This window comes from Psammomys obesus, unplaced genomic scaffold (genome assembly GCF_907164565.1).
Source record: "Psammomys obesus unplaced genomic scaffold, mPsaObe1.curated_primary_1811, whole genome shotgun sequence".
Lineage (NCBI taxonomy): Eukaryota > Metazoa > Chordata > Mammalia > Rodentia > Muridae > Psammomys > Psammomys obesus.
The window spans coordinates 20,566,306-20,590,109 of NW_026591598.1; the positions used below are offsets into that span (position 1 = coordinate 20,566,306).

At 42.5% G+C, this 23,804-nt stretch overlaps 1 protein-coding gene across 2 annotated transcripts in view; it reads right to left on the reverse strand.

The window, feature by feature from the left end:
* Prdm2 (PR/SET domain 2) overlaps positions 1–23,804 on the reverse strand; it is a 103,570-nt gene that overhangs the window by 33,004 nt on the left and 46,762 nt on the right. For both annotated transcript variants that reach the window (XM_055610786.1, XM_055610787.1), the window contains exons 6-7: positions 19,963–20,089; positions 2,304–2,414 (exon numbers count right to left, since the gene is read on the reverse strand). In XM_055610786.1, the coding sequence (XP_055466761.1) occupies positions 2,304–2,414; positions 19,963–20,089 (238 nt within the window). The remainder of the gene's footprint in view (positions 1–2,303; positions 2,415–19,962; positions 20,090–23,804) is intronic.

Genomic DNA, 23,804 nt, shown 5'->3' on the forward strand with positions numbered 1-23,804 from the left:
GGTGAGTTACTGGGATTAAAGGCATGTGCCATCACAACCAGCTCTCAGGCACATTTTCAACAAGCACCCAAAACACTGAACAAAAATAAACAGACAGACAGACAGACAGACAGATAGATAGATAGACAGACAGATAGATAGATAGACAGATAGACAGACAAACATAGGACAACAGAAATATATTTCTATGGCTCAAAAATGTCTTTCTAGAAATTGTTTTCTGTGATAATCTGTGGTTTCCTTAGTTTTAAATGCTTCTCCCTACAACTGATAATCAATTTGGTTTGAAACTATTTCAGTGGTTCTCAACCTTCTTAATGCTGCAACTCTAATACAGTTCCTCATGTTGTAGTGACCCCCAACCATAAAATTATTTTGTTGCTACTCCATAACTGTAATTCTGTTACTATTATGAACTATAATATAAATATCTGATAAGCAGGTATCTGATATGTGAGCCCAAAGGGTCATTATCCACAAGTTGAGAACCACTGGTCTAAAATAATAGGAGTTTAATGGGCACAAGTCAGGTCCCAGAAAGGTGCCCACCTCCGTAGGCTTTCAAACATCAGGGCTGGGAGACCTTGCATCATCAGCTGCACCAGACAGAGCAAGCCTCACGCTGACCCAGTGCCAAACACTGGGCCTGAGCATCAAGTGTCTTTTTTTGTGGTTTCATGGTAGAGCAGGAAAATATAACTCTTCAGTTACTAACGGGACCTCTTAAACTTTCAAACTCTACTCTTCTTTGTTTCTTTGTTTGTTTGTTCTTGAGACAAGGTCTCTCTATGTAGCCCTGGCTGTCCTGGAACTTGCTTTGTAGACCAGACCAGACCAAACTGTCCTTGAACTCTGCCTCTGCCTCCCAAATGCTGGAATTAAAGGCGCCCACCACCACTCCCAGCTTCAAACTCAAATTTTTTAAACGTAAAAATTGTTGAGCATTTTTTATATTGCTCAAACAATTGTCCAAGCAAATCTGCTGCTCTCAGGAGACAAAAGTTAAATTTAAGACTGTGAAATGAACTTTCCTCACTTCCTTCACTCTATAAAGAATAATCTGAGGTTTGGGGAGAGAGGGGAGGGGAGCTCCTTCCTTCCAGTTAATCCCTTCTGTTTTTAAAGTCACACCAATCTTCCATCTGACTCCCTCAGGGCCCTGTACTCATCATTCCCAATGAAAACATCCATTCTTGATTCACAAAAGGGCTTAAAACCTGTGATTCTCTTGTGTGTCATCATCACAAACAGGGCAAATTAAATGGCCGTAAAAGGTGTTTAAAATATTGACACTCCCACACACACACAATTTCTTGCAAGAGTCACAGTCTGTATTCTGAAATCTGCCTGTGTGTGTCACAATGAACAACTCTTGAGCAAGCTCCTGTCTGTGTAAGTTCTCCTGTAACAAACTGAGGCACACAAGAGTCCCAAGTACGGAGCCTCAACTGCACTGAGAACAGTAAAGTTGATTAACCCTCAAACTGCTTCCCTGTAAACTCTTACATCATGAAAGACCTTAGAATATCAATGCTCAGCGGCATTAGCAGGGAAAAAAAAAAAAAAACACACACACACAAAAAAACCCAGAACTCTGTGGAAAGAAACATAAAAAAGAGTACAATTTTTAAATCCTGACCCAAACTAAAAACACTTTTCACTCCGCTATACAAAAACCAAAGGTACCTGATATTTTTAAGTAAATGTTTAATCAAAGATACACACACACAATAACACATATAAATCATAAGGTACATGACAAGACAAAATTTTTCCTAATATGTCCCAGTAATCACTGAGCAGATTAGAATGTCACATTACTAATAACTCAGAGCATTTTCATGGCCTGCCAGTCTAGCTTCTGTTACTACAGATTGTTTGTATGGCATTCAATGTATAGAAATATATGTGTGTGCATACATGTTTTCGTTTGTTTGTTGGTTGGTTGGTTGGTTGGTTGGTTGGTTGGTTGGTTGGTTGGTTGGTCTCACTATAAAGACCAGGCTGGCCTTGAACTCAGACCTGTCCTGCCTCTGCCTGGCTAGTGCTAGAATTAAAGGCTTGCGCTACTATGTCTTTCTTTACGAATACAACCATGTAGCATGTTTCATTTCATTTTAAGGGGAGAATAATTTCATTCTGAGGAGAAGGTGGGGTATGAAAAGTTAAGCTTACTACAGTGAACTCAAGACAGTTTTTTTGCTGTCTGAGCACTCTAGCTCACCTCAGGTATACTAAGCAGGAGATAGAGAATGAAATGAAGGGCTGACACGTCTAGGTCAGCAAGCAGGGGCAACACTTACCTTCTGCAGAGCCTCTCATGTTTGCAAAGGGAGAGTCTGGTGCACTTGCTTTCAGCTGTGTGGCCTGGGTTCTGATGCTTTTGTTTTTATTCTCTTGTGATTTCTTCTTCCCTGAAACATAACATATATTTATTTACTCATTCATTCAGGATCACTCTGGTCCTTGAGACAATTATTAACCCAAGCAAAGTAAACTGTATTTGTAGCAATTATCACTTTGGATTTCTAAAGAAAGGAATGGTTGGTGACTACAAACACCAGCAAATCTGTCAGAGAAGAAAGAGAAACTCATAAGTCCTGAATTTTTAGGTGCTTGGTCCTTAGTTTCACAGCTGTAGTAGCTTTCAAATTAATGAACAATGTATTCTCAAAGAGTCAATAATACTGATAAAAAAAGACACTTTCGAATCAACAAAACCTGAAATCATATAAATACTGTGGACAAAGGCCTCCTATCAGAGAGAAGCAGTATGTTGTAACTTAGAACCTTTTACTGGTTAAGATAGGATAACCCACAACTGCAACTTCTGTTTTAGAAGTAGATATTACACTGCATTACAAGGGATAAATATAGCTCCAACATCAAAGGCAGAGTAATGACAAATAATTCCCATCAGCCAGCATGGCCTTTATTTCATTAATAACATGGGGAGAGGCACACAAAGTTCAGGAAATACTAACTGCAGTCCAAGTGACCCCAAACTACAGAAAGTTAGATTAAAATACGACAGCTCCTAAGAAGCTACAACAACGAAGTGGAACACCAAATCACAGCACTGAGTACACTGCAGTTCAGTCCTAATACTGACCCAAAATTGGTGACCCAAGTTATCAGATCCAGGTTGAGTCTCAACTTGCTTCCCAAGCCCGGCCTTCTCTTCTAGCATTATTCTCGCACACACCCCAACATCACCACCCTGAGAAATTCCCAGGCTTCCCTGCTTTTCCTCAACAAGCCTTCTGCCACCTTCATATCCACCTTAACAGAAGGCAGACAAGAAACTAACTACTCATCACTCTGAACCACAGAGAAAGCAAATTCTCGACAGTCTCAATAGCAATCACGAGAGGAACAGGGTTAGCTAAAATGATAACTAATACAGAAGAAATGGCATAACTGAAAGATCATTAGATTAGAAGTACAGAAATCAACTATAATATAAAATACTAATTTAAAAGATTTTGATAAAAAATTAATATATAAGAAAAGAAACTACACAAAACAAGTTGTTTGTTCATTTTAAGTGTCCAATTCTTTGGCCAGTAAGAAAACAAGCTTGGTTTGTTTTTTTTTTTTTTTATGGGAAGGAGAGGGGTACTGTTTTTCAGCTATATGGTTACAAGTTCCTGAGAGTATGGCCACACCCTCCTTCCCACATGCAGCTAAAGTGGCCTGGAACACAAGCACACATGAGCAGAAGCCCCTCCACCCTGACATGAACAGAGTCGAGGGCAGAGGGTCATGGCAACGGTCATCCCCTCTCCAGGTGAAGAAGCACACTAGCCAGCACGCCCATGGCAGACACAGTGGCATCTTCCACAGCAGCTCTTCAGAGCCCCTGGGTCAACCTCGAAGTGTTTACTCTAATCTGGTAACTGCTGACAAAAGCTCCTGAATCATCTTTGTTAAACAGAATCTGGATTCCCTCCCCCTTCAACAGCTCCTTGTCCCCCCTGTGTGTGATGCTCAGTCTGAATCATATTAGTAACTCCAACAAAATGCATGCCAACTACAAAGAAAAACACAGGTGACAATCTGATGATACAGTGAAGTTGAAATGCTCCACTGTCACAAGGCTAGCGGCAGAACCTTCAGATATTCCACTCAAAAGTTAGATACAGAGATGTTTTTCCCCAAACCAAAACCACATCTTTTTCTACATACTGCCAGTACTTAGTATAATCAGTACTACCCCCAGGTCGTCAAGCAGGCCACAAAACAGGACCCTTTACTATAACTGTCTACAGGTTTTTAAATAGAGAATTGTAATCTAAACATGGCCTCTGCAACAAGCTTCAGCTACATTAGGAATAAAGGCACATTGTAAAATTTAATAGAAAAACATGTGTCCGTTTGTTGACCATAATACCTTGCCAAGGCAATTCAAAGATTTTCTACAAGCTAAGTGCTGTACCACACCCAAGTAGCACAAGTAGAAACATGAAGCATACCAGGCCTATGGAAACACAGCATTAAATGTACTTCCATTATAATAAAACAATCAGCGCGATGTACTTAAAATGTAACTGCTTAAGTATGTGAAAAGCAAATGTTATCTTACACTGAATTCCCTGCCTTAAAACAAAACACCTCTAAAACAGCTATTCATTCCACATGTTACTTTCCAGACTCCTAATCAACAAGTTTGTTTTTCCCTCCCCAGGTATTCATTACAAAGCCACAGCCAAGGAAATGCAATGCATAGTGAGGACAAACCACATCAGGATGAGCACCTCTGCACCTTCTCCAAAGGACTAACAAAAACACACCACAGTCACTAACGGGCAGGTAACCCGCCCAGTTTCTCAGCACAGATGACACTCTCAGTCACAGAATTTTCTGTTGTGCCGGTTGATTCACTAGAGTATGTGGCACAGCATATTGCAGGGGGGAGGGGCACTCTACCCACAAGATCTAACAATAATGCCTCCATTCCCAGTGCGACAACCTCAAACTGAAAACAGCCAAATCTACCCTCTTCTCTGTGAGCCGATCTCTCAAATGTCAGAGCACTGGACTAGAGCAATGTACTATATTTGGGGTCACTACAGACATGGGACTCTGTGGTCTATATAGTAATTTAAAATTATACTAAATACTAAAATAACACTAATATACTAATTCTAAAGATGAAGAAACGATACTGCCAAAGTAACAGTGAATAACAATGGATTTACATGGCAACAGGAATCTAGCAAGACTATTATCATTTGTTCATGGAGCTAAGACTAGCATCTAAATTTCCTTAATCAGAACCATTTTATCAAGCTACTTCTCCTGAGGCCCTTTGATTAGAGCTGAAGGGGCTACAAAAAGAGAGAGAGAGAGAGAAACCCACCTCTCTGTCCCATAAGAGTGCTACTTTGTGGGAGAAACTGAAGGCTAGGAACAAACACATCTATGGCAAGAAACAAATTAAATCCTGCTCCAACTTCTGTGAGTGCCTGGTCCTGCATCACCAGCACTGCTGGACAGATAGGGGTCTGTCACATTTCCTTAATCAGAAAATTTCTTTCCAGGTACTTGGTTTCTGTCTGCTACATTGCAAGAGAAAACCAAGCGGCCTGTCAGGACTTGTCTGAAGGAGACAGACAAGTCTCCTTCTCCCTCTGTCTCTGAGGCAAGGGCACCACTGAGTGGACGGCAAGTACACAAGTGCACTTACCAGGGTTCCTGCAGGGTCCTACATGGCGCTACTGCCAGCTGGCTGCTCCACTTGGTCTAGACAAGAAAGATACAGGAATGAAACATGAGGACAGTGAAATGGAAATGACGAAGAATAACATGAGAGACAACACCTGATGTGTAGAGGAAGAAATGTGTACATAAAGATGAAGAAAACAAGGCAAAGAGCCATTATCCATTGCATCAGTCAAGTCTCTCACATCTCTCTCTCTCTCTCTCTCTCTCTCTCTCTCAGTGTAGTAGGCTCACTGTCAGACTTGTACCATGCCTAGGTTATATGGCATGATACCTACACCATCTATGGATCACTCTTCTAGAAGACCTCAAAGGAGCAATCCATGCCTATAATTTCATAGAGACATCCACAGATCAGAGATGGGAAGTGTCTACCCAGGTCTCACAGCTATAAGCATTCAAACCATAATTAGTGAAAATAACACTGATCAAAGTGTTCTCTGCAAACATCTCCTAACGCCTCAGTCAGCACATGCCATTCTTGGCACCCATTACTGCCCTGGTAAATGAAGCAGACACATGAAGTGTCTACACACTCAGCATAAGGACAGTAGTCAAGTTGGAAGGAAACACTCTTCCATCTTCATTTTACCTTACGTTACAAAGTATCAGCCAACAGCATAGTACCCTGCTCCGAACATGATTCACCAAGGAAACAGGTGTTTCTAGTCAAACAACTGCCATATAAAGACACTCAACAGCTGTAATGACTGCTTTCCTAGACAATGGAAAGCCTTATACTGCTAGTGCCCAAGGTGGGAGTTACAAAATCAAACTGCTTAAGGCAGCACATTAATAATTTAACCCGGATCTGGACTATGTTCTACTATTCAAATAAACTAGACAAACAAGAGGAAATTCTAGAGAAAAGTGTTTCACTTAAAAATGTTTAGGCAGCAAAGAAAATGCAAAATTCCAGGTCTGTTCAAGCTACATTAAAAATTTAGCACAACAGTGAAGCTCCTGCATACTGTGACTTAAGTGAACTATATTTAAAACTACATGGAATTCTCCCTGAATGCTGCCCCCTCCCTGGGAGCTAGCCATCTCTTCAGTATCAACAAAATTAAGACAGCACAGAGGCCAGGCCCACTGATCTTTGTTTGGGGGTTTAACACCATCCTTGGATACGAAGTGACCCTAACTTAAGGCAGTTGGGATTGCCATGAAAGGTCATTGAAGGTCTGGACAGCCTTGCAGAGAATCAAGAGGCAGCAGACGAGGCTGCCTACTGCCTCTAGTCCTCGCCACTTAGCCAGACCTACCTCCCAGCAACTGGACTTCTGGCCCCGTTACTCCCCACATTATCACTAACATCATAACTTCCAAGTTCAACGTTTCTTCGGTTTCTTTCGTCTTGTGTTCCCCTTCCCTAGCCAGCCGGGTAAAGTATCTTCATCCCTGGGATTTCTCTCCCTAATCTCACAGCATTACTCTCCACAATCTCCCCCTTCTGTACAGTCTTTCTTCCTGTCCCTCGGGGGAAATCTGAGGACTGAAAGTGTGCTTTCACAGTAGAGAACAGAAAGATTTCAGCAAACACTGAGAGGTAGGATGCGGCGCCCAGAGACTCAGTGGGCACTCCATGGGTAATGGGTATGGGAGAGGGTGAGTTGAATACAGTAAAAGGTGAGAGCCACCAGAATACCATGAAGCAGAACTCTGAAGACTTCTCCAGCTCCCTTAACCTCAAATACAGTTCTAAACTTGACCTTATTATACGAACGGATTCAAGCCACAACACATCACATGTCACAACACATCAAGTTAGTACCCAATCTGGAATTCAATTCCCATCCAATTCTCCCCTTTATCCTTTGTGTTCCAAGAGGCCTGTTAATGACAATTTCCGGGTTCTAATTTCACTCTTAAGCATGAGACATACTAAATCCTTCTATATCTCAGGCAAAGTGTGAGCAAGTCATTAAAGCACTAAAACTCATTATACTTCTTCCCCCCCACATTTCTGTAAGGCAAAGCTAGCTATAGCTATGGGCTGAGGAGCACTCAGGATACATGGCTAAGATACAAGTTTGGGTTCCCAAAACCAGATGAAAAAGTTCAACTGGGAGAAAGCACAAAGTATATGCTCGGGTAAGATTTTTTTTTTAAAGTAAAACTCTCTTTTGATCATGTTAATAAAGTAGAAGACTAAATAGGTAATGGCAACGCTGGTTCCTCGAATAGGCAGAGTTATGTGAGAGGGTGGTGGGCAGGCAGGGGGGAAAATGTCAGCACTGTGCTCCACTGGAGGTGATTTAATGGTCTACAGTGGATATGGAGACAGGAAAAAAAAAAAACAGGGAACACATATGAAACTAAGTTCTCCACAAACAATTCCAGCCTGTTTCTGTATCTGTGTACCTGTAAGCCACCAGAAGCCACTCAAGAAAGAATCAGGAAACTGAGGTGACAGGACTGATGGGGACCAGTATCTGAGACTCTGGTCTCAAGCATCACACTCTGGCCCCAGGAACAAGTAGGCACCAGAGATGAGGGCCTGTCAGTCTATAAGCTTGACACTGGTAAGAGGCTGGAATGCTTTTCATTTCATAGAAAAGAAAGTAACATGCTACACAGTTCTCAGATTTTTTTTTTCCTTTAAAATAACTCCAAATTTACCTGAGAGTAAAAACTTGGTAAGTACCTTTGGCACAATCACACCTCTTTTTTCTACAGCTACGTTTTTCCTAACTTCACACCCATAAAGAATACAAAGAAATCTGAAATGTTTCCACAGTTAAACTGTCATGACTCCCTAATGATTTGAGAAAATATATCTAAACTTCATTCAAAATGTCAAACACATTAAATCTGGCTAAAAGGCCCATCAGTCAGGAATGGTATGAACTACACAAGGTAGGACAAAGAACGAAGACAAGCCTTCATTCCAAAAAGCCAATGGTGACCAGATGTGCAGCACATCAAATGCCACAGGGCCATCTGACCACACCCCATCAGCACAGGTGAGAGAGTTTAGGTAACAAGTGCAGAGGGCAGCTCTGGAGGCAGGGAGACTCCTCCAGGCCACAACACAGCTAATAACTCTTACCTAATTAAATCTATTTAAAGTCCATATCTCCAGAGCAAAACATGTAGGTTTCTAAAGTACATGTTAAAAAGTGTTGAAACTTGACTTTTTAGGTGTGTGCTGGTAAGCTCAAGGACTAACAGTCACCACAGAATTAAGCTGGTACCCCATGACTAGGGGAAAGACCAGTAGATGCACAGCAACCAGCAAGGAAAGGCTTGTCCTCATCTTTAGCTGTTGCTATTCTGAGACAAAGGCTCTCACTTCGTAGCCCAGTCTGGCTCAGGTGGCATGAGCTACCACAGCCTGCTCATCTTACCCAATTTTACTGAGAGGTAAACTAAAAGGCAAAAACATGTAAAGCAACATTAGTAAAGCAAGGAGTCAATCTGGCTGCCTCATTTTTTATTTTCTGGTTTTTCAATCTGGCCTTAATGTTCCACACAGTTATGCCAACTGCTGTTGCTCACGCACAGTCCATTCCTCATACATTTAACACCTGAAGTATAGAGAAGTCTACAATCCGGCTCCTCCACCTAACACACACAGACACACAGACACACACACACACAGACACACACACACACACACACACACTTTGGACTTGGTTTGAAGAAGTTATCCATTTGCAAAGTGTTAACTGACTTGTACTCACCAAGAAAGCAACCAACAATAAAGCCTGTGGATCCATGAAATGTGCATTTCTACTTGGCTTAAGATAAAAGCAAAAAAAACACCTCGGTCATTTTTTTAACCCAGAAATTGAAACAGGGACAATTTCATGTACTTTTGACAATTACCCAAAACTGCCTAGGATACCGTCTCCCCAAAGCTGAACCAGAAACAGAGTAGACCACACACGATTTAATATTGTCTACACTCTATTGCAACTATGAATTCACTGTCTTAGCATACAGTATAGCTTATTTTTATCTTCAATTACTGAATGTACAGTTTTGATGCAATAGTAACTGCAAATGACATTCAGACTCTATCTTATCATCAAACTTTCCTGTAGCCAACTAACAAGGAAAAGCTAGTTCCAGGAATAATTCATGTAGCTGCTGGCAAAATTCCTAATGAGTACATATGGAACTTTGGGTCCTTACAAAAAGGCAAACCAAAAAAAAAAAAAAGGGAAAAAGAAAAGGTAAACCAACTGCAGCTAATGACAGGCTGATCCTCCTAGATCTAGAAGTGTGTGGCTGCCATTGTGAACCGCACAGTCCAGCCTGCACAGACTATGAGTGTCCCATATTGGAGAAATCATGAGAGACTGACCACCAGGGCCACTCACAGTACAAACCTATCCACTCATGGACAGTCTCCACAATGCCTGCTGCCCCTGTGAACATTAACATCCTCACAGCAAAGGACCCAAAAGGGAGGTGCAGAGTGACGCTCTCATTCTTCTCCTAGACTTTGGACTTTAAGCTTACGGCCAGCAGTCATCACTCTATCACACAGAGAAAGAGGCTCTCTCTGGTAATCCCAGATTAAAAGTACAAACAGCCAGCAGGCCCAGTAAGGAATATTCTATATCTCACACTGGCAGGAAAATAAGAACCAAATCTGAGAAGCCAAACAGTAAAAACAACAAAGGCCCAGATACTGAATTACTGTCCATTCTCAACTGTACTACAACTTTAAACAATGCCCAAAATATTGTTCTTAGATCTAAATGCAAGCAAACAAACCAGTTTACCTTCATTTTTTGTGGCATGTGATGTCAAGAAACCTACAAAAGACTGCACCCCAGGAGGTGGAATTATAAACACAGAAGGAAAGATTATCACTATAGCACGAATAAATAAAAGAGCCAGAGGTATTACCTTAAGCATATTTATTCACTGTTTTTCCTTTTAACCAAAGCAGAGACAAACCTCTCCTTAACATAGAGCCCATTCATTAAATGTGAAACTGGTCTTGGTGAAGCCAACACCATTAAACTAGTAACATAAGCATTTGAACTAGTAACATAACATTTGAAAATGTCCAAAGTATCATGTAAGCAAAGACTACATCTTGTTTCAGAAACCAGAGAATTTTTATATGCCATGCTCACACAAATATCATTATTTTGCCATAAAATGTCTTGGCTCTGAATTCCTGTACATTCAAAACAAATGTTATGATACACTTTGAGTATATAACATGTAAGATAACTATCCATTCAGCAAGTGATGATTAAAATTTTTCCATCAAGAAGTACTTTGAAGACAGAGTGGGAGTACACACCTTCAACCTCAGCACTCGGGGGAATGGAGACTAGAGGAGGATTTCAGGTTCAAGGCCAGTCTGAGATACATAGTGAGCCAAAAGAGCTTTTGAAATTTTCAGATCAAAACCAGAACTGGAAGTAATAAACAGCTTTAATCACTGCTTCAGTGTCCCTAGAGTTCTCCGGTCTCCCACTCATGTTCTACTGGGCCTTAACATATGCACTGCTTCTTAACATTCTAAGTAAAATCACTTCCTCAGAACTTCTGGAGAAATTGAAAGGAAATGATTAAATGTTTGAAAACTGAATGCAAAGATTACTAAGATAGCTTTGTCCTGTCTATCGAGCAAATCTGCCATGGTTTCAGGTGTTAGCTACCTGACTCCATGGGGACAATTCAATATTCTCAGCCAAAGTCCCTAGACTCATATTTATCACATCATATTCCAAGTTTAAGCTGGGGGGGGGGGGGACCTAAAGATTCTACTGTGGGACAGGCCATGATGCAGTAATGCAGTAGCTCAGTGGTATGGTAAAGTGTTTCAGCATGTCTAGGACTGGATCTGAGTCCAAGCTCCAGTGCTCCAAAAACAAAACACTATGCACTCAACACATTCACACATATACACACACACACACACAAAGTCATTTTTTTAAATTAATTACTGGACAGTGATGCACACTGTGATCACAGCAATTGGGAGACAGAGGCAGAAGGCCAGCATAGACCACATAGGGAGATCATCTTCAAAAACAAACTAAAGCTACTATGGAATAAGCACAATGAAGAAATGAACTCTAGAACTCCTTAAGAAATCAGTGACCTCTGCAGTTCAGCCAGGCCTAACAGCATATGCCTATAATCCCAGCACTTATGAGGTGGAGGCAGATTAGAAGTTTAAAATGCAGTCTGGACTACATGAGAGGTCCAAAAGAAGGAAGGTAAAGGAGAGAGAAAAGAGAGAAGGAAAGGAAGGGGGATCATGCCCAGGACAGGTTGGGGCAACTCTTCCTAAGTCCCTTTTTCTACAGAATGAGTCAAGCAGCGAGGACAGGAACAGCAAGCTGCCTCAGCAAACCAGGCCTCTGGAGGTGCTTCTTGTCAAATAGCTCACACTTGTTCCAAAAGGCCAAAGTGAGACAGAGGAAGCCAGCCTTCACAAACAAACATTCTGACAAAACAAACAGAAAAACCAGAACACTTTCCTATATCCTAAGACAGGGAAGAAAACTAGCAAGCATGATTTCCTTCTACCACAGCCATAAAGTAAATCAGAACTGCATTAAAAGTCAGTTTCTAGATTTAATTTGTAGACTATGCATTATAGCACATTCATGATCCTTAATCTTTGGCCTAAGAAAACTTCAAAGTATACATTATTGGTGGAACAGTGACAAGTCCTCAAGAGCGCTACAAAAGAGGAGACTAAACACCATTCTTCCTTGAACCGATCAGTAACGGTCGGAGGCTGGGCCTTTCTGCCAACCTTATTCTAAGATAAGTAAGTGGCAAGTAAGTGGGGAGGACAGCAAGGTCTTACTCTGCTCTCATGCCTTCATGACTGCTGCCAAGATAAGACAAAATATTCAAAAACCTCACACTGACAAACATGTAGGTCCAAGTAGCCTGGAAGTAGTCTTTAAAGAGTTTAATTTAGGACACTCAAAAGAACGAATCTAGTTTGAGTCATAAGCTCTCAGAAATGAAATAACTGCCATCAGCTCTCACTTTAACTTTACTCTCTACACTACAGACGTTAAGTCAAGCACTGTCTACACATCTGCAATTGTCCAGAGAGTAGCCCAATTCATCCAGGCTAATCAACAAGGCCAACAACACACCACTGTTCACACTGTCAGCCTTTCCTTTTCAGATATGCTGTGAATAGAGACTGGGCTTAGGCAAGACAGAGCCAATAACAGCAAGCACTTGGTTAACGTGCACACAGGAGCATGAGGTTCCTCTGTAAGAAAAACAATTCTTTCTTTTCAGGGGTGCTGGTAACAGCCACGTGCAACACCAAGCACAGAGCTAGAAAACAACAGTAGTAGCACAAGTGATGCATCGTATGGCATGATAGGAAAATAAGTGTCAAATCCTGCCATATGCCTGATTAAAACTCACCTAATAAATTAATTCAGCAGAGAATTTTGCAAAGCATCAAACTGGCTTGGTCAAAAAAGCAAAACAAAACAAAACAAAAACAAAAAACAGTTGCTTTTGCTGGGCAGTGGTGGTACATGCCTTTAATCCCAGCACTCAGGAGGCAGTGGTGGATCTGTAAGTTGAAGGCCAACCTGGACTACAGAGTGAGTTCCAAGAAAGCCAAAGCTACACAGAGAAACCCTGACTCAAAAACAAAACAAACAAAAAACCCGGCTGCTTTCAGTATATGTCTTTTACATTTAGAGAAAGCACAAATATTTTCAAATGGCTCTCGCTTCTGTTCTATAAGCTCCCCTAAATTATTAATGTTAAGACCAAACTCTGGATCAATTTACAGAATATACATAGGGAATGCAAATTACACAGCACCAGCCAGTTAACCTGGACAAAGTGCCTACTGGTGACTAACCCCCCAAAGTGTTCTCTCTTCCCAGTCAGCCAATTCCTGCTTTATTTTTATTTATTTGTTTGTTTGTGTGTTGAGACAGGGTCTCTCTATGTATTCCTGGCTGTCCTGGAACTCTCTTAAACTGGAACTGTCCTGGAACTGTCCTGAATTCAAAGAGCCAGACTCAGCCTCTGCCTCCCAAGTACTGGGATTAAAGGCATGCACTACTACCTTTCTTTAGAGGCAACTTCAAATATAAAACTACACCCAACTCTCTTAGGTTCCATGCTTGGGAACATTGAGTTCCCATATCTAAACACCATCTGTGATTTGGAATGAGAAACTGCCTAGGAAAGAGAAACACAGCTAGTTTTAAAACCAATTTAAAAATCAGTTATTTAAGCAAAGAACCTAGTGTTCATATTTAAGAAAACAACAAAATTGGGGATCATAACATTTAAGTTATAATCAGATTAAAAGATAATTTGAACTAATTATAAGGGCCTTAGTTTACCTTCTAGAAAATGCAATTATAATCAAACCTTTTTTTCTGATTTAAACAAGTTGGACCTCATGATTTACCTATAGACAGAATACACAGCACATGGCCCAGGTCCTAATACAATCCACCACATGTCTCAACTAGGTTTTCATGTACTAGGATTCTGGGCTGGCAAGTGAGATGGCTGAGCAGATAAAGGCGGTTGCTCCCAAGCCTGACAACCAGAGTTCAATTCCCAGAGCCCACAAGGAAGGAAAGAGCTGGCTCCTCAACACAATGTTCTGACCTCCACCCCTACTCCACCTACTGGCATGTGCACGTGCACAGACACTCACACACACACAAGCATAAAGAAAATACTCTTGTGAAGAACATTTTACAAATTTCTGGTTAATCCAAACAATTTTCCTATTAACAAGGTCACATATAATTAAAAAACAAAGGCACAGAAACAAACATTTCCCAATGTTTAGCCTAAATCTGGGGCACCTCAGTCATGGCCAAAGTAGAATTAGAAAAAGTAACAGAAGTTTTCTCCCTCCTGATGAATGCCTAACTGAAACCATACTGAACAGTTAAGACACAGCCCACAGCAATAAAGGTGGCCAGGACATGCAAGTGCTCAGCACAGGCATCTCTCAGATGGATGGCAGCCAGGGCTTTAGGACACACACAAGACAGCCCACTGGGCCCAACACGACAAGACTGAAGCCATAGCGCAGGAACACAATGCCTCTGGCTCCCAGAAGTCCTGTTCCATACCTGTTAACAGATGAGGGCCCACTTAAAGTCTATGCACAAAAAAACTGCCATCATCCTCAAGCAACACAGCCAGGCCTCTGTCACTTGGCTCCAGCTGCTAGAAGAGAGCAAGAAATCACTTTACGGAAGCCCATCTGTTCTCTGCTTTTATAAAATGTATTTTTGAATAGCTAACTTCAAATCCTTTTACTGCTGCCCATTGCATTTAAAAAAGCATGGACATCTCCCCACCCCGCATACTTCAGCAGAGTAATCCTTGACTCTTCACTGAGAAGCGCCCATTCTTCATCTGGACTAGGACAAAGCACTGCACAAATGCGGGGTTAGAGGGGGCACTGGTGGGACGCAGGTCTCTCTGTTCAGGAGGCTGGGCACCACCATCACAGCCTTCCTTCTGTACATTTTCAACATGCCTAACGGCTTCCTCTGACCCCATATCCCTGGGGCAAAACTCCTGGACTGCTCTTCCTCAAGATCCCTCCCAGGTTACTATGGAATCCTCAGAGGGCCCGTGCTGACCCACAGCAACAAGAACAGACACCTTAGTATGGCTTGCACTTGGTTGCAATAATGTAGACTAGAAACTTCACCAGGTTGGCATGTGGTACCTGATTTAGCCACCTCCTCAATATCCCCAACCAACCCAGACATGGTACCTGGCAAAAAAGAAGCCAATATAGCCATATACAGAGCTGAGTTTCTCAACTCAAGAAATTCTCCCAAGGGACTCTGTTGAGGCAAAAGCTTGCCTAGATCATATGCTCTTCTCCTACTTGGAGGCCTCAGCCCCCAGAGCTTCACGTTACTTATGACCCAGGCGCAGGAAGGCCTTGACAACCCCCAGATACTTCTCATCCACGTTGACGTTACTAGGCTAGAGCAGATGGCCTCTCACTCTAAAAGGCACTGAGAGCAAGAACCAGAATCTGCTCACACCCTACCTGGACTGAGCTCTCTGCATGTGGAACTTTTCAGCTTTCCTAACCTGACATAAACTGTTTAGCACCTTTGGGGAAGAATGTTAAGTATGCTCAATTTCAAAACACTTGAGTGTTCTTCATTACACCAGTTTTCATTTCAACAATTCTATGTGTTCTGAAGGCTGACCATAATTTAAATGTTGTGTAGTAGTTCAAAGTCACCTAGAACACTAGTCGATAAAGGATCAAACCTCCTGACTTTAAGGAACATAATCCTGTTATTACGGGCTATAAACTTAAGTCTTCTTCATCATCCAGAACTCAGTCCCATCCAAGGGACTTCTTGTTGCGATAAGTAACTCTTCTCTCCTAACTTGCTGCAACAGGAAGGTCAGTGGGTTAGACAGGCTGCTAATACGAGTGAATGGGAGTGAGGCTGGGCCTAATGAGGATTATGGGGAAGAATCCAGTGATTCCCTAGAGCTTTCTTCTCACCAGCGTGGTCAGATACATCCACTGGCTGAAGAACCCACAGCCACACAAGAATATAGTTTCTACATGTCTTCTAGCTTCAGAAATACGCCCTCCCCGCCCCCTTAAATTATCCTACTTGTTCCTCTCAGTAACCAAGAGATTAGGTAGCTACAGCTCAAGCGGCTTCACAATCACACTTCTAAAGCTGGAAAAGTGTGTCAAGACTGGCCCACACCTGGTAAAGACCTAGGAGTCTCAGGTTTCCCACTCCTTCCACCAAGCCCATCTGGGTAATGCAACTGTTGCTCCATCAGGTAGGGCTGTCTCTACACACACCACTACTGCAGTCAAGTTTCAAAACAAGTGTTCACCAGAACTGTATTTAGTGCAGGGGCATAGTACATGCTTATTAGCCCAACACCCCGAGTTTCATCTCCAGTGCCACTAAATAAGCAGAGAAAGATTCATCAACAGTCATTACTTATGATTAGCAAACTAAATTCACTTCTCAGTCATCAATAGGGGACAGAAATCAAAAAGGAGATAAAAATTCTCAATGTGATCCTAGCCAGGCCCAGGCCTATAATCCTGGCACTCTGGGAGGCAAAGGCAGGCAGACTGCTGTGAGGCCAGCCTGGTCTACAAAACTAGTTAAGGACAGCCAGGCTACACAGAGAAACAGCATCTCAAAAAACAAAAAAACTAAATGTGGCCTTTTTCCTGCTACATTATACAGTTTATATTAAAACAGCTGGAGAAACACTAAAACCTCCCACTTTTCTACCTGAAAACTTTATAATCTATCCAATCCAAGGCACTTCTGACATTCAACCTTACAGAGTCTGCTCAGACGTGTAAACAACTCAGCAGAAACACAAAGCTGACAACTCAAAATATTCCTGCGAAAATTGCCTAGTGTCTGTGCACCTGTGACCATGGGAAAATTGCATGTCCTTTGTCCACCTGCCCCACAGGTCCAGGACAATATGAACTGTCTTCTCAAAGCACTACGTACTGTTCTTTCTTTATACATTGTGTGAGTGCTGACTAAGGGCCAACTACCTGCCAGCCAGACAGACACTGATCACTTACAGATGCACCCATTTCCCCCAAGTCTAGGTTAGAGGCACCTGGAGAATGACCGCTGTCTTTCTGTTAACCAAGGAACTACACAACTGGCCCAAAAGTCCAGCACAGGAGAGGGTTTAACAAACATTAATGTCAGAAAAGAAGGTCAAGAGAGAAGGGAGCCAGTTTGTGACAGACATAGGAACCAGGGCTTTTCATTACCCATCACACCCAACAGTCCCTATGATCCACCAATGATCTGATGAGTTCTGAAAAGTCCCTCATGTAAACACGAGGGCATAGCAGGTGCCATGCAAAGGAGCTGAGGCTCAGAGCTGTGAAGAACCTAGTCCCCTGTTTCAACAGTATGACGTTATTCCCAATGCCAATGTACTAGTCAGCTGCATTCCCCCAACATCTGGCTTAGAAATAGTCCACACTGCCTCTGAATCAATTTACTCTGATTTTCTCTGATACTATTATTTAAAATGCCTAAAATCATACCGACTTAATATAAAAAGTTCTGCCTTCATATCTTATAAGCTATTAAGCTAGATTTTACAGCATTTAAGAAATGTTTCCTGGGCAATCCCAGCACTCGGAGAGGCAGAGGCAGGCAGATTTCTGTGAGTTCAAGGCCAGCTTGTTCTACAATGTGAGTCCAGGACAGCCAAGGCTACACAGAGAAACCCTGTCTCAAAAAACAAAAACAAAAAAAGAGAACAAGAAAGAAAGAGAGAAAAAAGAAGAAAAAAGAGAAACGTTTGATTTACTAAACTTTCCAAACTCGAGGTCACAGAGAGCAAACAAGCCTCTTCCGAACTAAACTGTCCAAAGCAGAGTGGGCTGTATGTTCTAAGCATGAACTCCACAAAAGGCTTTTAATTAAAGCTCAAAAAAGGACTCAGTGAGCTGTCTGCTACACAGATTCTTTACCAAAATAATAATGGAGCAGTAAGAAATATGGATTACTGCCAGGCAGTGGTGGACCTTAAATCCCAGCACTCAGGAGGCAGAGGCAAGCGGATCTTTGAACTCAAGGCCAGCCTGATCTACAGAAATGTTTGCAGGGTGTGGTGGTGCAAACCCAGCACTTGGGGAGGCAGAGGCAGATGGATCTCTCTGAGTTCCAGGCCAAGAGTCCAGAACAGAGAGTCCAGGGCTACACAAAACAAAACCAAAAACAACAAACAAAATTAGCAAACATTATAAAACTCAGCAATCTAGCTATGAAATGTGTAAGTCTGTAGATCACTAATAATCACAGAAAGATTAGTTTAAGGTTCTCCCTCTATATTGGACTAACTGAATAGAGCAGTAAGGAATAAAGAAAAAGAATAACAAAACAGGCTCTGAATAGACACGCCAAAGTTTACCACAAAGCAAAGTAAGACTGCCATCAAGTTACAGATCTGATCAAATTGAGAATTTGATCAGATCTGTAACTTGAATTAAGAATTAAGTTTAGAGGCACAGTAAGGAAGTCCCTATGTCCCCCAATTTTCAGCCTCCACAGTCATAGCTTATCTAAGAAGGCTACTAGCATGATTCTTGCTTACTAACAAAACATACAGTAAGCACAGAAACAAGTAAAATAAAATAATGAAGCAGAAAAATACTAAGCCTTGGCCCATACAGAGTTAAAACACTCAGGGGAGGGCTGGAATTTTCTGGACTCTTATCATCTGACCCAGAATCAAAGTATTTAGTGACCTAAAGCAGCAACTAAATCACCGTCAATAAAGAGAAAAATGTAGTCAGCAAGCGACACATCAGCCATCCCTTGGGTGAGCCTATTTCATTTTGCTGTGAAATACAAAGAATATGGAATTCAAAAGTCACAATGAGCTCATCAAATATGGCTTGAGAGTTTTCCAAAACCATGTTTATGATTTTATTTATAGCCTCACTCCCACAAAATACTTGCAATGTCTGGGAAAAGAACAGGCTTGTTCGGATTACAAAAACTTAATAAGATCTAAGGGGAGAGCAAAAAACAAAACAAAAACCCAATGTTCTTGTTGTAATATAAACGACAGTATAGTGCCTTGGCCTGTTTTAAAACTATATTCAAATGAGAGACCTCAAATTCACATTAAAGTCTTTCGTAAAAATATTCCAGCGACGTATCGGCATGCCAGCTGGAAATATGATATAGTCAACCAAACTATTTTCCTACCCACAAATTATCCCCTCCTTTTTGTAAGTGTGACTATGTTCTACCTTCTGCTCAAAACATCGTTTATCACAAAACTGTAAGAACTGGCAAAGCAAGCCTCCTTAACTTCCACAAAGCCCAACGCATCCTGTGCGGCAGCCCACTGCCCTCGGCCCCCGGTGCACCCCATCTTTGTCTCTTACAAGTGCGGCTCTCCCTTCCCGTCTACCTCCTCGGCCGCGTCCTGCGCTGTCAGCGGGGCCGGAAGGCGCAGGCGGCCCTCCCTCGCGGCGCCGCCGGCCGATTCCGGGAGCAGGGCCGGGCCCGCACTCCGCGGCCGCACGCGCACTTCCCGCCGAGCGGGCGCTCTGAAACAAGTTCGCAAACAGCCCGAACGAGCAGGGACCGCCGTGATTCAGCAGCGGGCCGGGCGGGGACGGTGGGCCGAGCCCGGAAAGGTCACCGCGACGCCACGGGCGACGGCCGGCCCACGACCCTTACACCGGCGCGGGTGCGGCCCAGGCCCGGCGGCGGCGGCGATTCCTACCTCTGCGGCTCTTCGGAGAGCTCCGCTTGCTCCGGGCGCTGGCTCGCTCTTCCTCAATCGCAGCTGCTATCTCGGGGTTGTCTTCCCCATTGTACCAGACCAGGAGCTCCTCGCCAGGCGCGATTGGCTACCGAGGAGAAGAGACAAGAAGCGGACCAATCAGACACGCGGTTGTTGGCGGGGGCGGCCCGACCGCGGGCAGGAGCGCCGCGCCGACCGCAAACAGCTGTCGGGAGGGCGCCGCCGCCACGGGCGCGCGCGGAGGGGAGGCGGGGCCAGGGCGCGCGCAGGAAGGCAGAGGAACCTAGAGCGCAGGCCGGGACAGGAGGCAGCGCCGAGGCCAGGGCTAGTAGGGCCAAGGCACAGCGCTCAGGTCAAGCAGGACGACCAGGCAGCTTGTCATGGAGGTTCACAGGACTGCGTGCACGGGCTGCTTGGAACTACTGCTCAGCTTCCGTCACCAGATTCTTAGAGCTAGCTTTAAGCCTCATGCCACCACCCACGCAAGAGTGAAAATAAAACATGGGACCATTTTGCCCATGAAATTCCAGTGGATGAGAAATTGAAAAGACCATTAGGAAGCAAATGGCACGGGAAGGAGTTAGCAGCATACGTTTCTGATTCCAAGCACAAGTTAAGCAGGAACACTCTGCACTTTTATCCACGCACACAACTGCTATTTCTAAGTACAGAAGCGCTGAGCTCAGGCACAGCCCAACCTACAACAGTCATTAACCAGCACAAACCTGTGAAAACACATCAAAAGTGTACGTCACAATTTCTAGTTACAAAGATGCCAAACAATACCTCCTATGAATTATGCTCCTGAAACATGAAACTCTTCACAGTCACACCTAACACCATCACACCACTATACCTGCGACATCCTGAAGAAATATTTTGAGTAGAAGAGTGAGTCCTCAACAGAATTGGAAAATCCTTTTCTTTCACCCTCAGGGACCCTGCTGTTCAGAAAGTTTAAGAAAAAGCCCATCTAAACCCACATGCTGACTCAGATGATCGAAGGAAGACACAAATAAAAGGGAATGTTCTTATTTAATGTAGAATCAGTGGGAATGAGGTAATTAAAATAATCCATATTGCAATCATCAACACAGATTGATCCAGACAAAGCTCCCCAGTGTACCTAAGGGTAGTAGGTGAAAAGACTGAGAAGTAGCAGAACATTTGCTTCCTGACAAAATCCTCTCCCCACAAACAGCAATCAGTCACAAAGGGAGGAAGGGTCTTTATAATGAGTCAGATGGACAGCACCTGCCTCCTGAGACCATGCACTGTGAACAGACTGCTTCTGGGATGCCCAGAAGGCAGAGGTGGGATCTATCAGAAAGAAATCCTCAGCACTGACAGGTTATCAAAGTAACTGCCCAGGCCTAGGAGCCAAATGAGAGCCAGAGTTCTTTTCCTATAAGGATATGGCTGCAACGACAGACAGGTCAGTTGTACAGATACAATCTTGGCTGAGCAGGCAGGTCAGCTAATACAATACTGCCTAAGGGCTGGCTCCCCATGTGCCAGTGCAGTGTGACTATGTAACAGTTTGGTCCTGGGATTTTTGTTTGTTCTTCCTTTGCCTTTTTTTGAGACAGGATCTCACTGTGTAGCCTCGGCTGGTCTGGAACTCTCTAGGTACAACAGTCTGGTTTTGAATTCAGAGATCCACATGCTTCTACCTCCTGAGCACTCGTATTAAAGGTGTGTGCACCGTACTCATCCGTTGTTTTTGTTTTAAAGAGCAAAGGTCCTTACTTCTACAAAGCTTCCAGTTTAGACAGTAAGCATGACTTTGCTTCATGGTCTACAGAATTCCCCTACTTCAAAATATTCAAGTTGAGTGTGGAGTGGTGATGCACACCTGTAATCCCATCACTCTGGGGGGCAGAGGCAGGGGCAGGGGGATCTCTGAGTTCAAGGACAGCCTAGTCTACAAAGTGAGTCCAGGACAGCCAAGGCTACACAGAGAAACCCTGTCTTGGGAAAAAAAAATCAAGTTGTTTAAAATAAAAGAATCAGCCACTCTTTACTTTCTTTTTCCAAAAATAGCTAAAATCTGCCACTTTATTGTTTTTGAATTAATGTCTCATATCCTTTGTTGAGTCAGCTAAACTTAACCCATAACCCAATTTAACAATCTATTAATGAGCTAAAACAGCCATCACAAATGCCTTTAGGATGCTGAAAAGCTCATCTGTTTTGTTTGCATTTCAAAATTAAACTGTTTTAGATCATGTAAATTTTAGTTCATTTCTCTTTCTATGGCATACACTTATGAAATAGTATTAAAAACTATTTGAAATGATTAGGATTCTAGAAAATATAAAATAAAAGCAAAGTTTAAAAGTAAAGGGGAGTGAGGGCAAATGTATACTTATGGTCTTCAGTCAACAGCATAAGAACCTGGGCTAGAAGCAACCATGAGACCCTCAGGCCTCCAACAACAAGAACACCTGTTTCCCTTTTCACTGCTCTTCAGGCATCAACAGAGCTAGCTGTCCTTCACTATGAGATGAGTTCAATATCTGCACAGGGATGGGATGAAGCTCAGTGTCCTGGGTTTGAGCCCAAACACTAATAGATGGAGAGGGCACGAATAACCACAAGCTCTTCATAGAGAAGAGCACTCATGTCCATTCAAGTTATTCTTTATTGCAAAATACAACCCAGAATCTGTGTACTGCAAATCAAATAAAAAATAACTTAAATGTTGATAGCCTGGCGATGTACTGAAGGGGAGCCTAGTTTATTCAGTACTGAGCTGCTTTCAACACTGTTAGTAACTATGTTGTTGCCATACTATCAGGCTATATACTAACAAACACTCTCTTACAAAAGACAAAAAAAAAAAAAAAAATTGTATTTTTTATTCAGTTTTTTTCCCTGTACTTCTTAACACTTTCAAGATTTCTTGCAACAAACTGAAGAAGAGTCTAGAGTTATCCCACATAATTCTTTTACAAAGCCTGCTCAAAGAATGCTGAATCTTTGAATGCTGAATCAGGAATCAGGAAATCACAGCTGAGGGACCCAAAGGCCTCAAGCATCCCTCAACAACTACCAAAGGTCAGGACTTCAAGTGTACAAAGATCAGAATTACGCTCTGCCAGTATAGCTCATTAGTTAACACTTGGAGTAGTTATTAATACTCTATACTGATCCACTGCATACTATCTACTTTTCACAGCAACTATGTGAATTAGTTTATTATTAGTTTATTAGTTTATTAAACATTTGCTCCCAATAAAAATTCTGAAACCAGAAATGCTCCAAAATTTCAAACTTTTGAGTGGTGACATGACCCACAATCCAAAGCAAGACCAACTATATGAAGTTCTTGTAGGTCCACTTGTCTCAGATGTATCTGAGACCTAGGTAAATTCTGTATTTAGATATGGGTCCCATCCCCAAGAACTAAGTGTATGCAAATGTTCAAAATCCAAAACACTGACACTAAACGCTCCAAATAAGGAACACTCAACCTACTTAGCTACCTCCATTCTTTACCCTACATAGCTGTCTCCATCTTTAGTTTACACTGCCTGTCTCACAGCTACTTTGTCTCTACTAGGATTCTACCTTGCCAACAGAACCAGATGTATCTCCTGCTTGCAATGTATTTGAGAAACAGAATGAATCCTTAGTGGCATTTGGAACTAGGCTGCAGGGCTACTAGAAAAGCCTGTGACTACAATTCAGCATTAAGAAATAAAAAACAAGGTTCTGAGCAGCCTGAGTATGAAAATGGAAAAAAAAAAAAATCCAAATGCTGCAGGGCCTAGAAGCCAGGGTTAGGTCTAAAAGTGTCACAGTTATATGTCAATGCT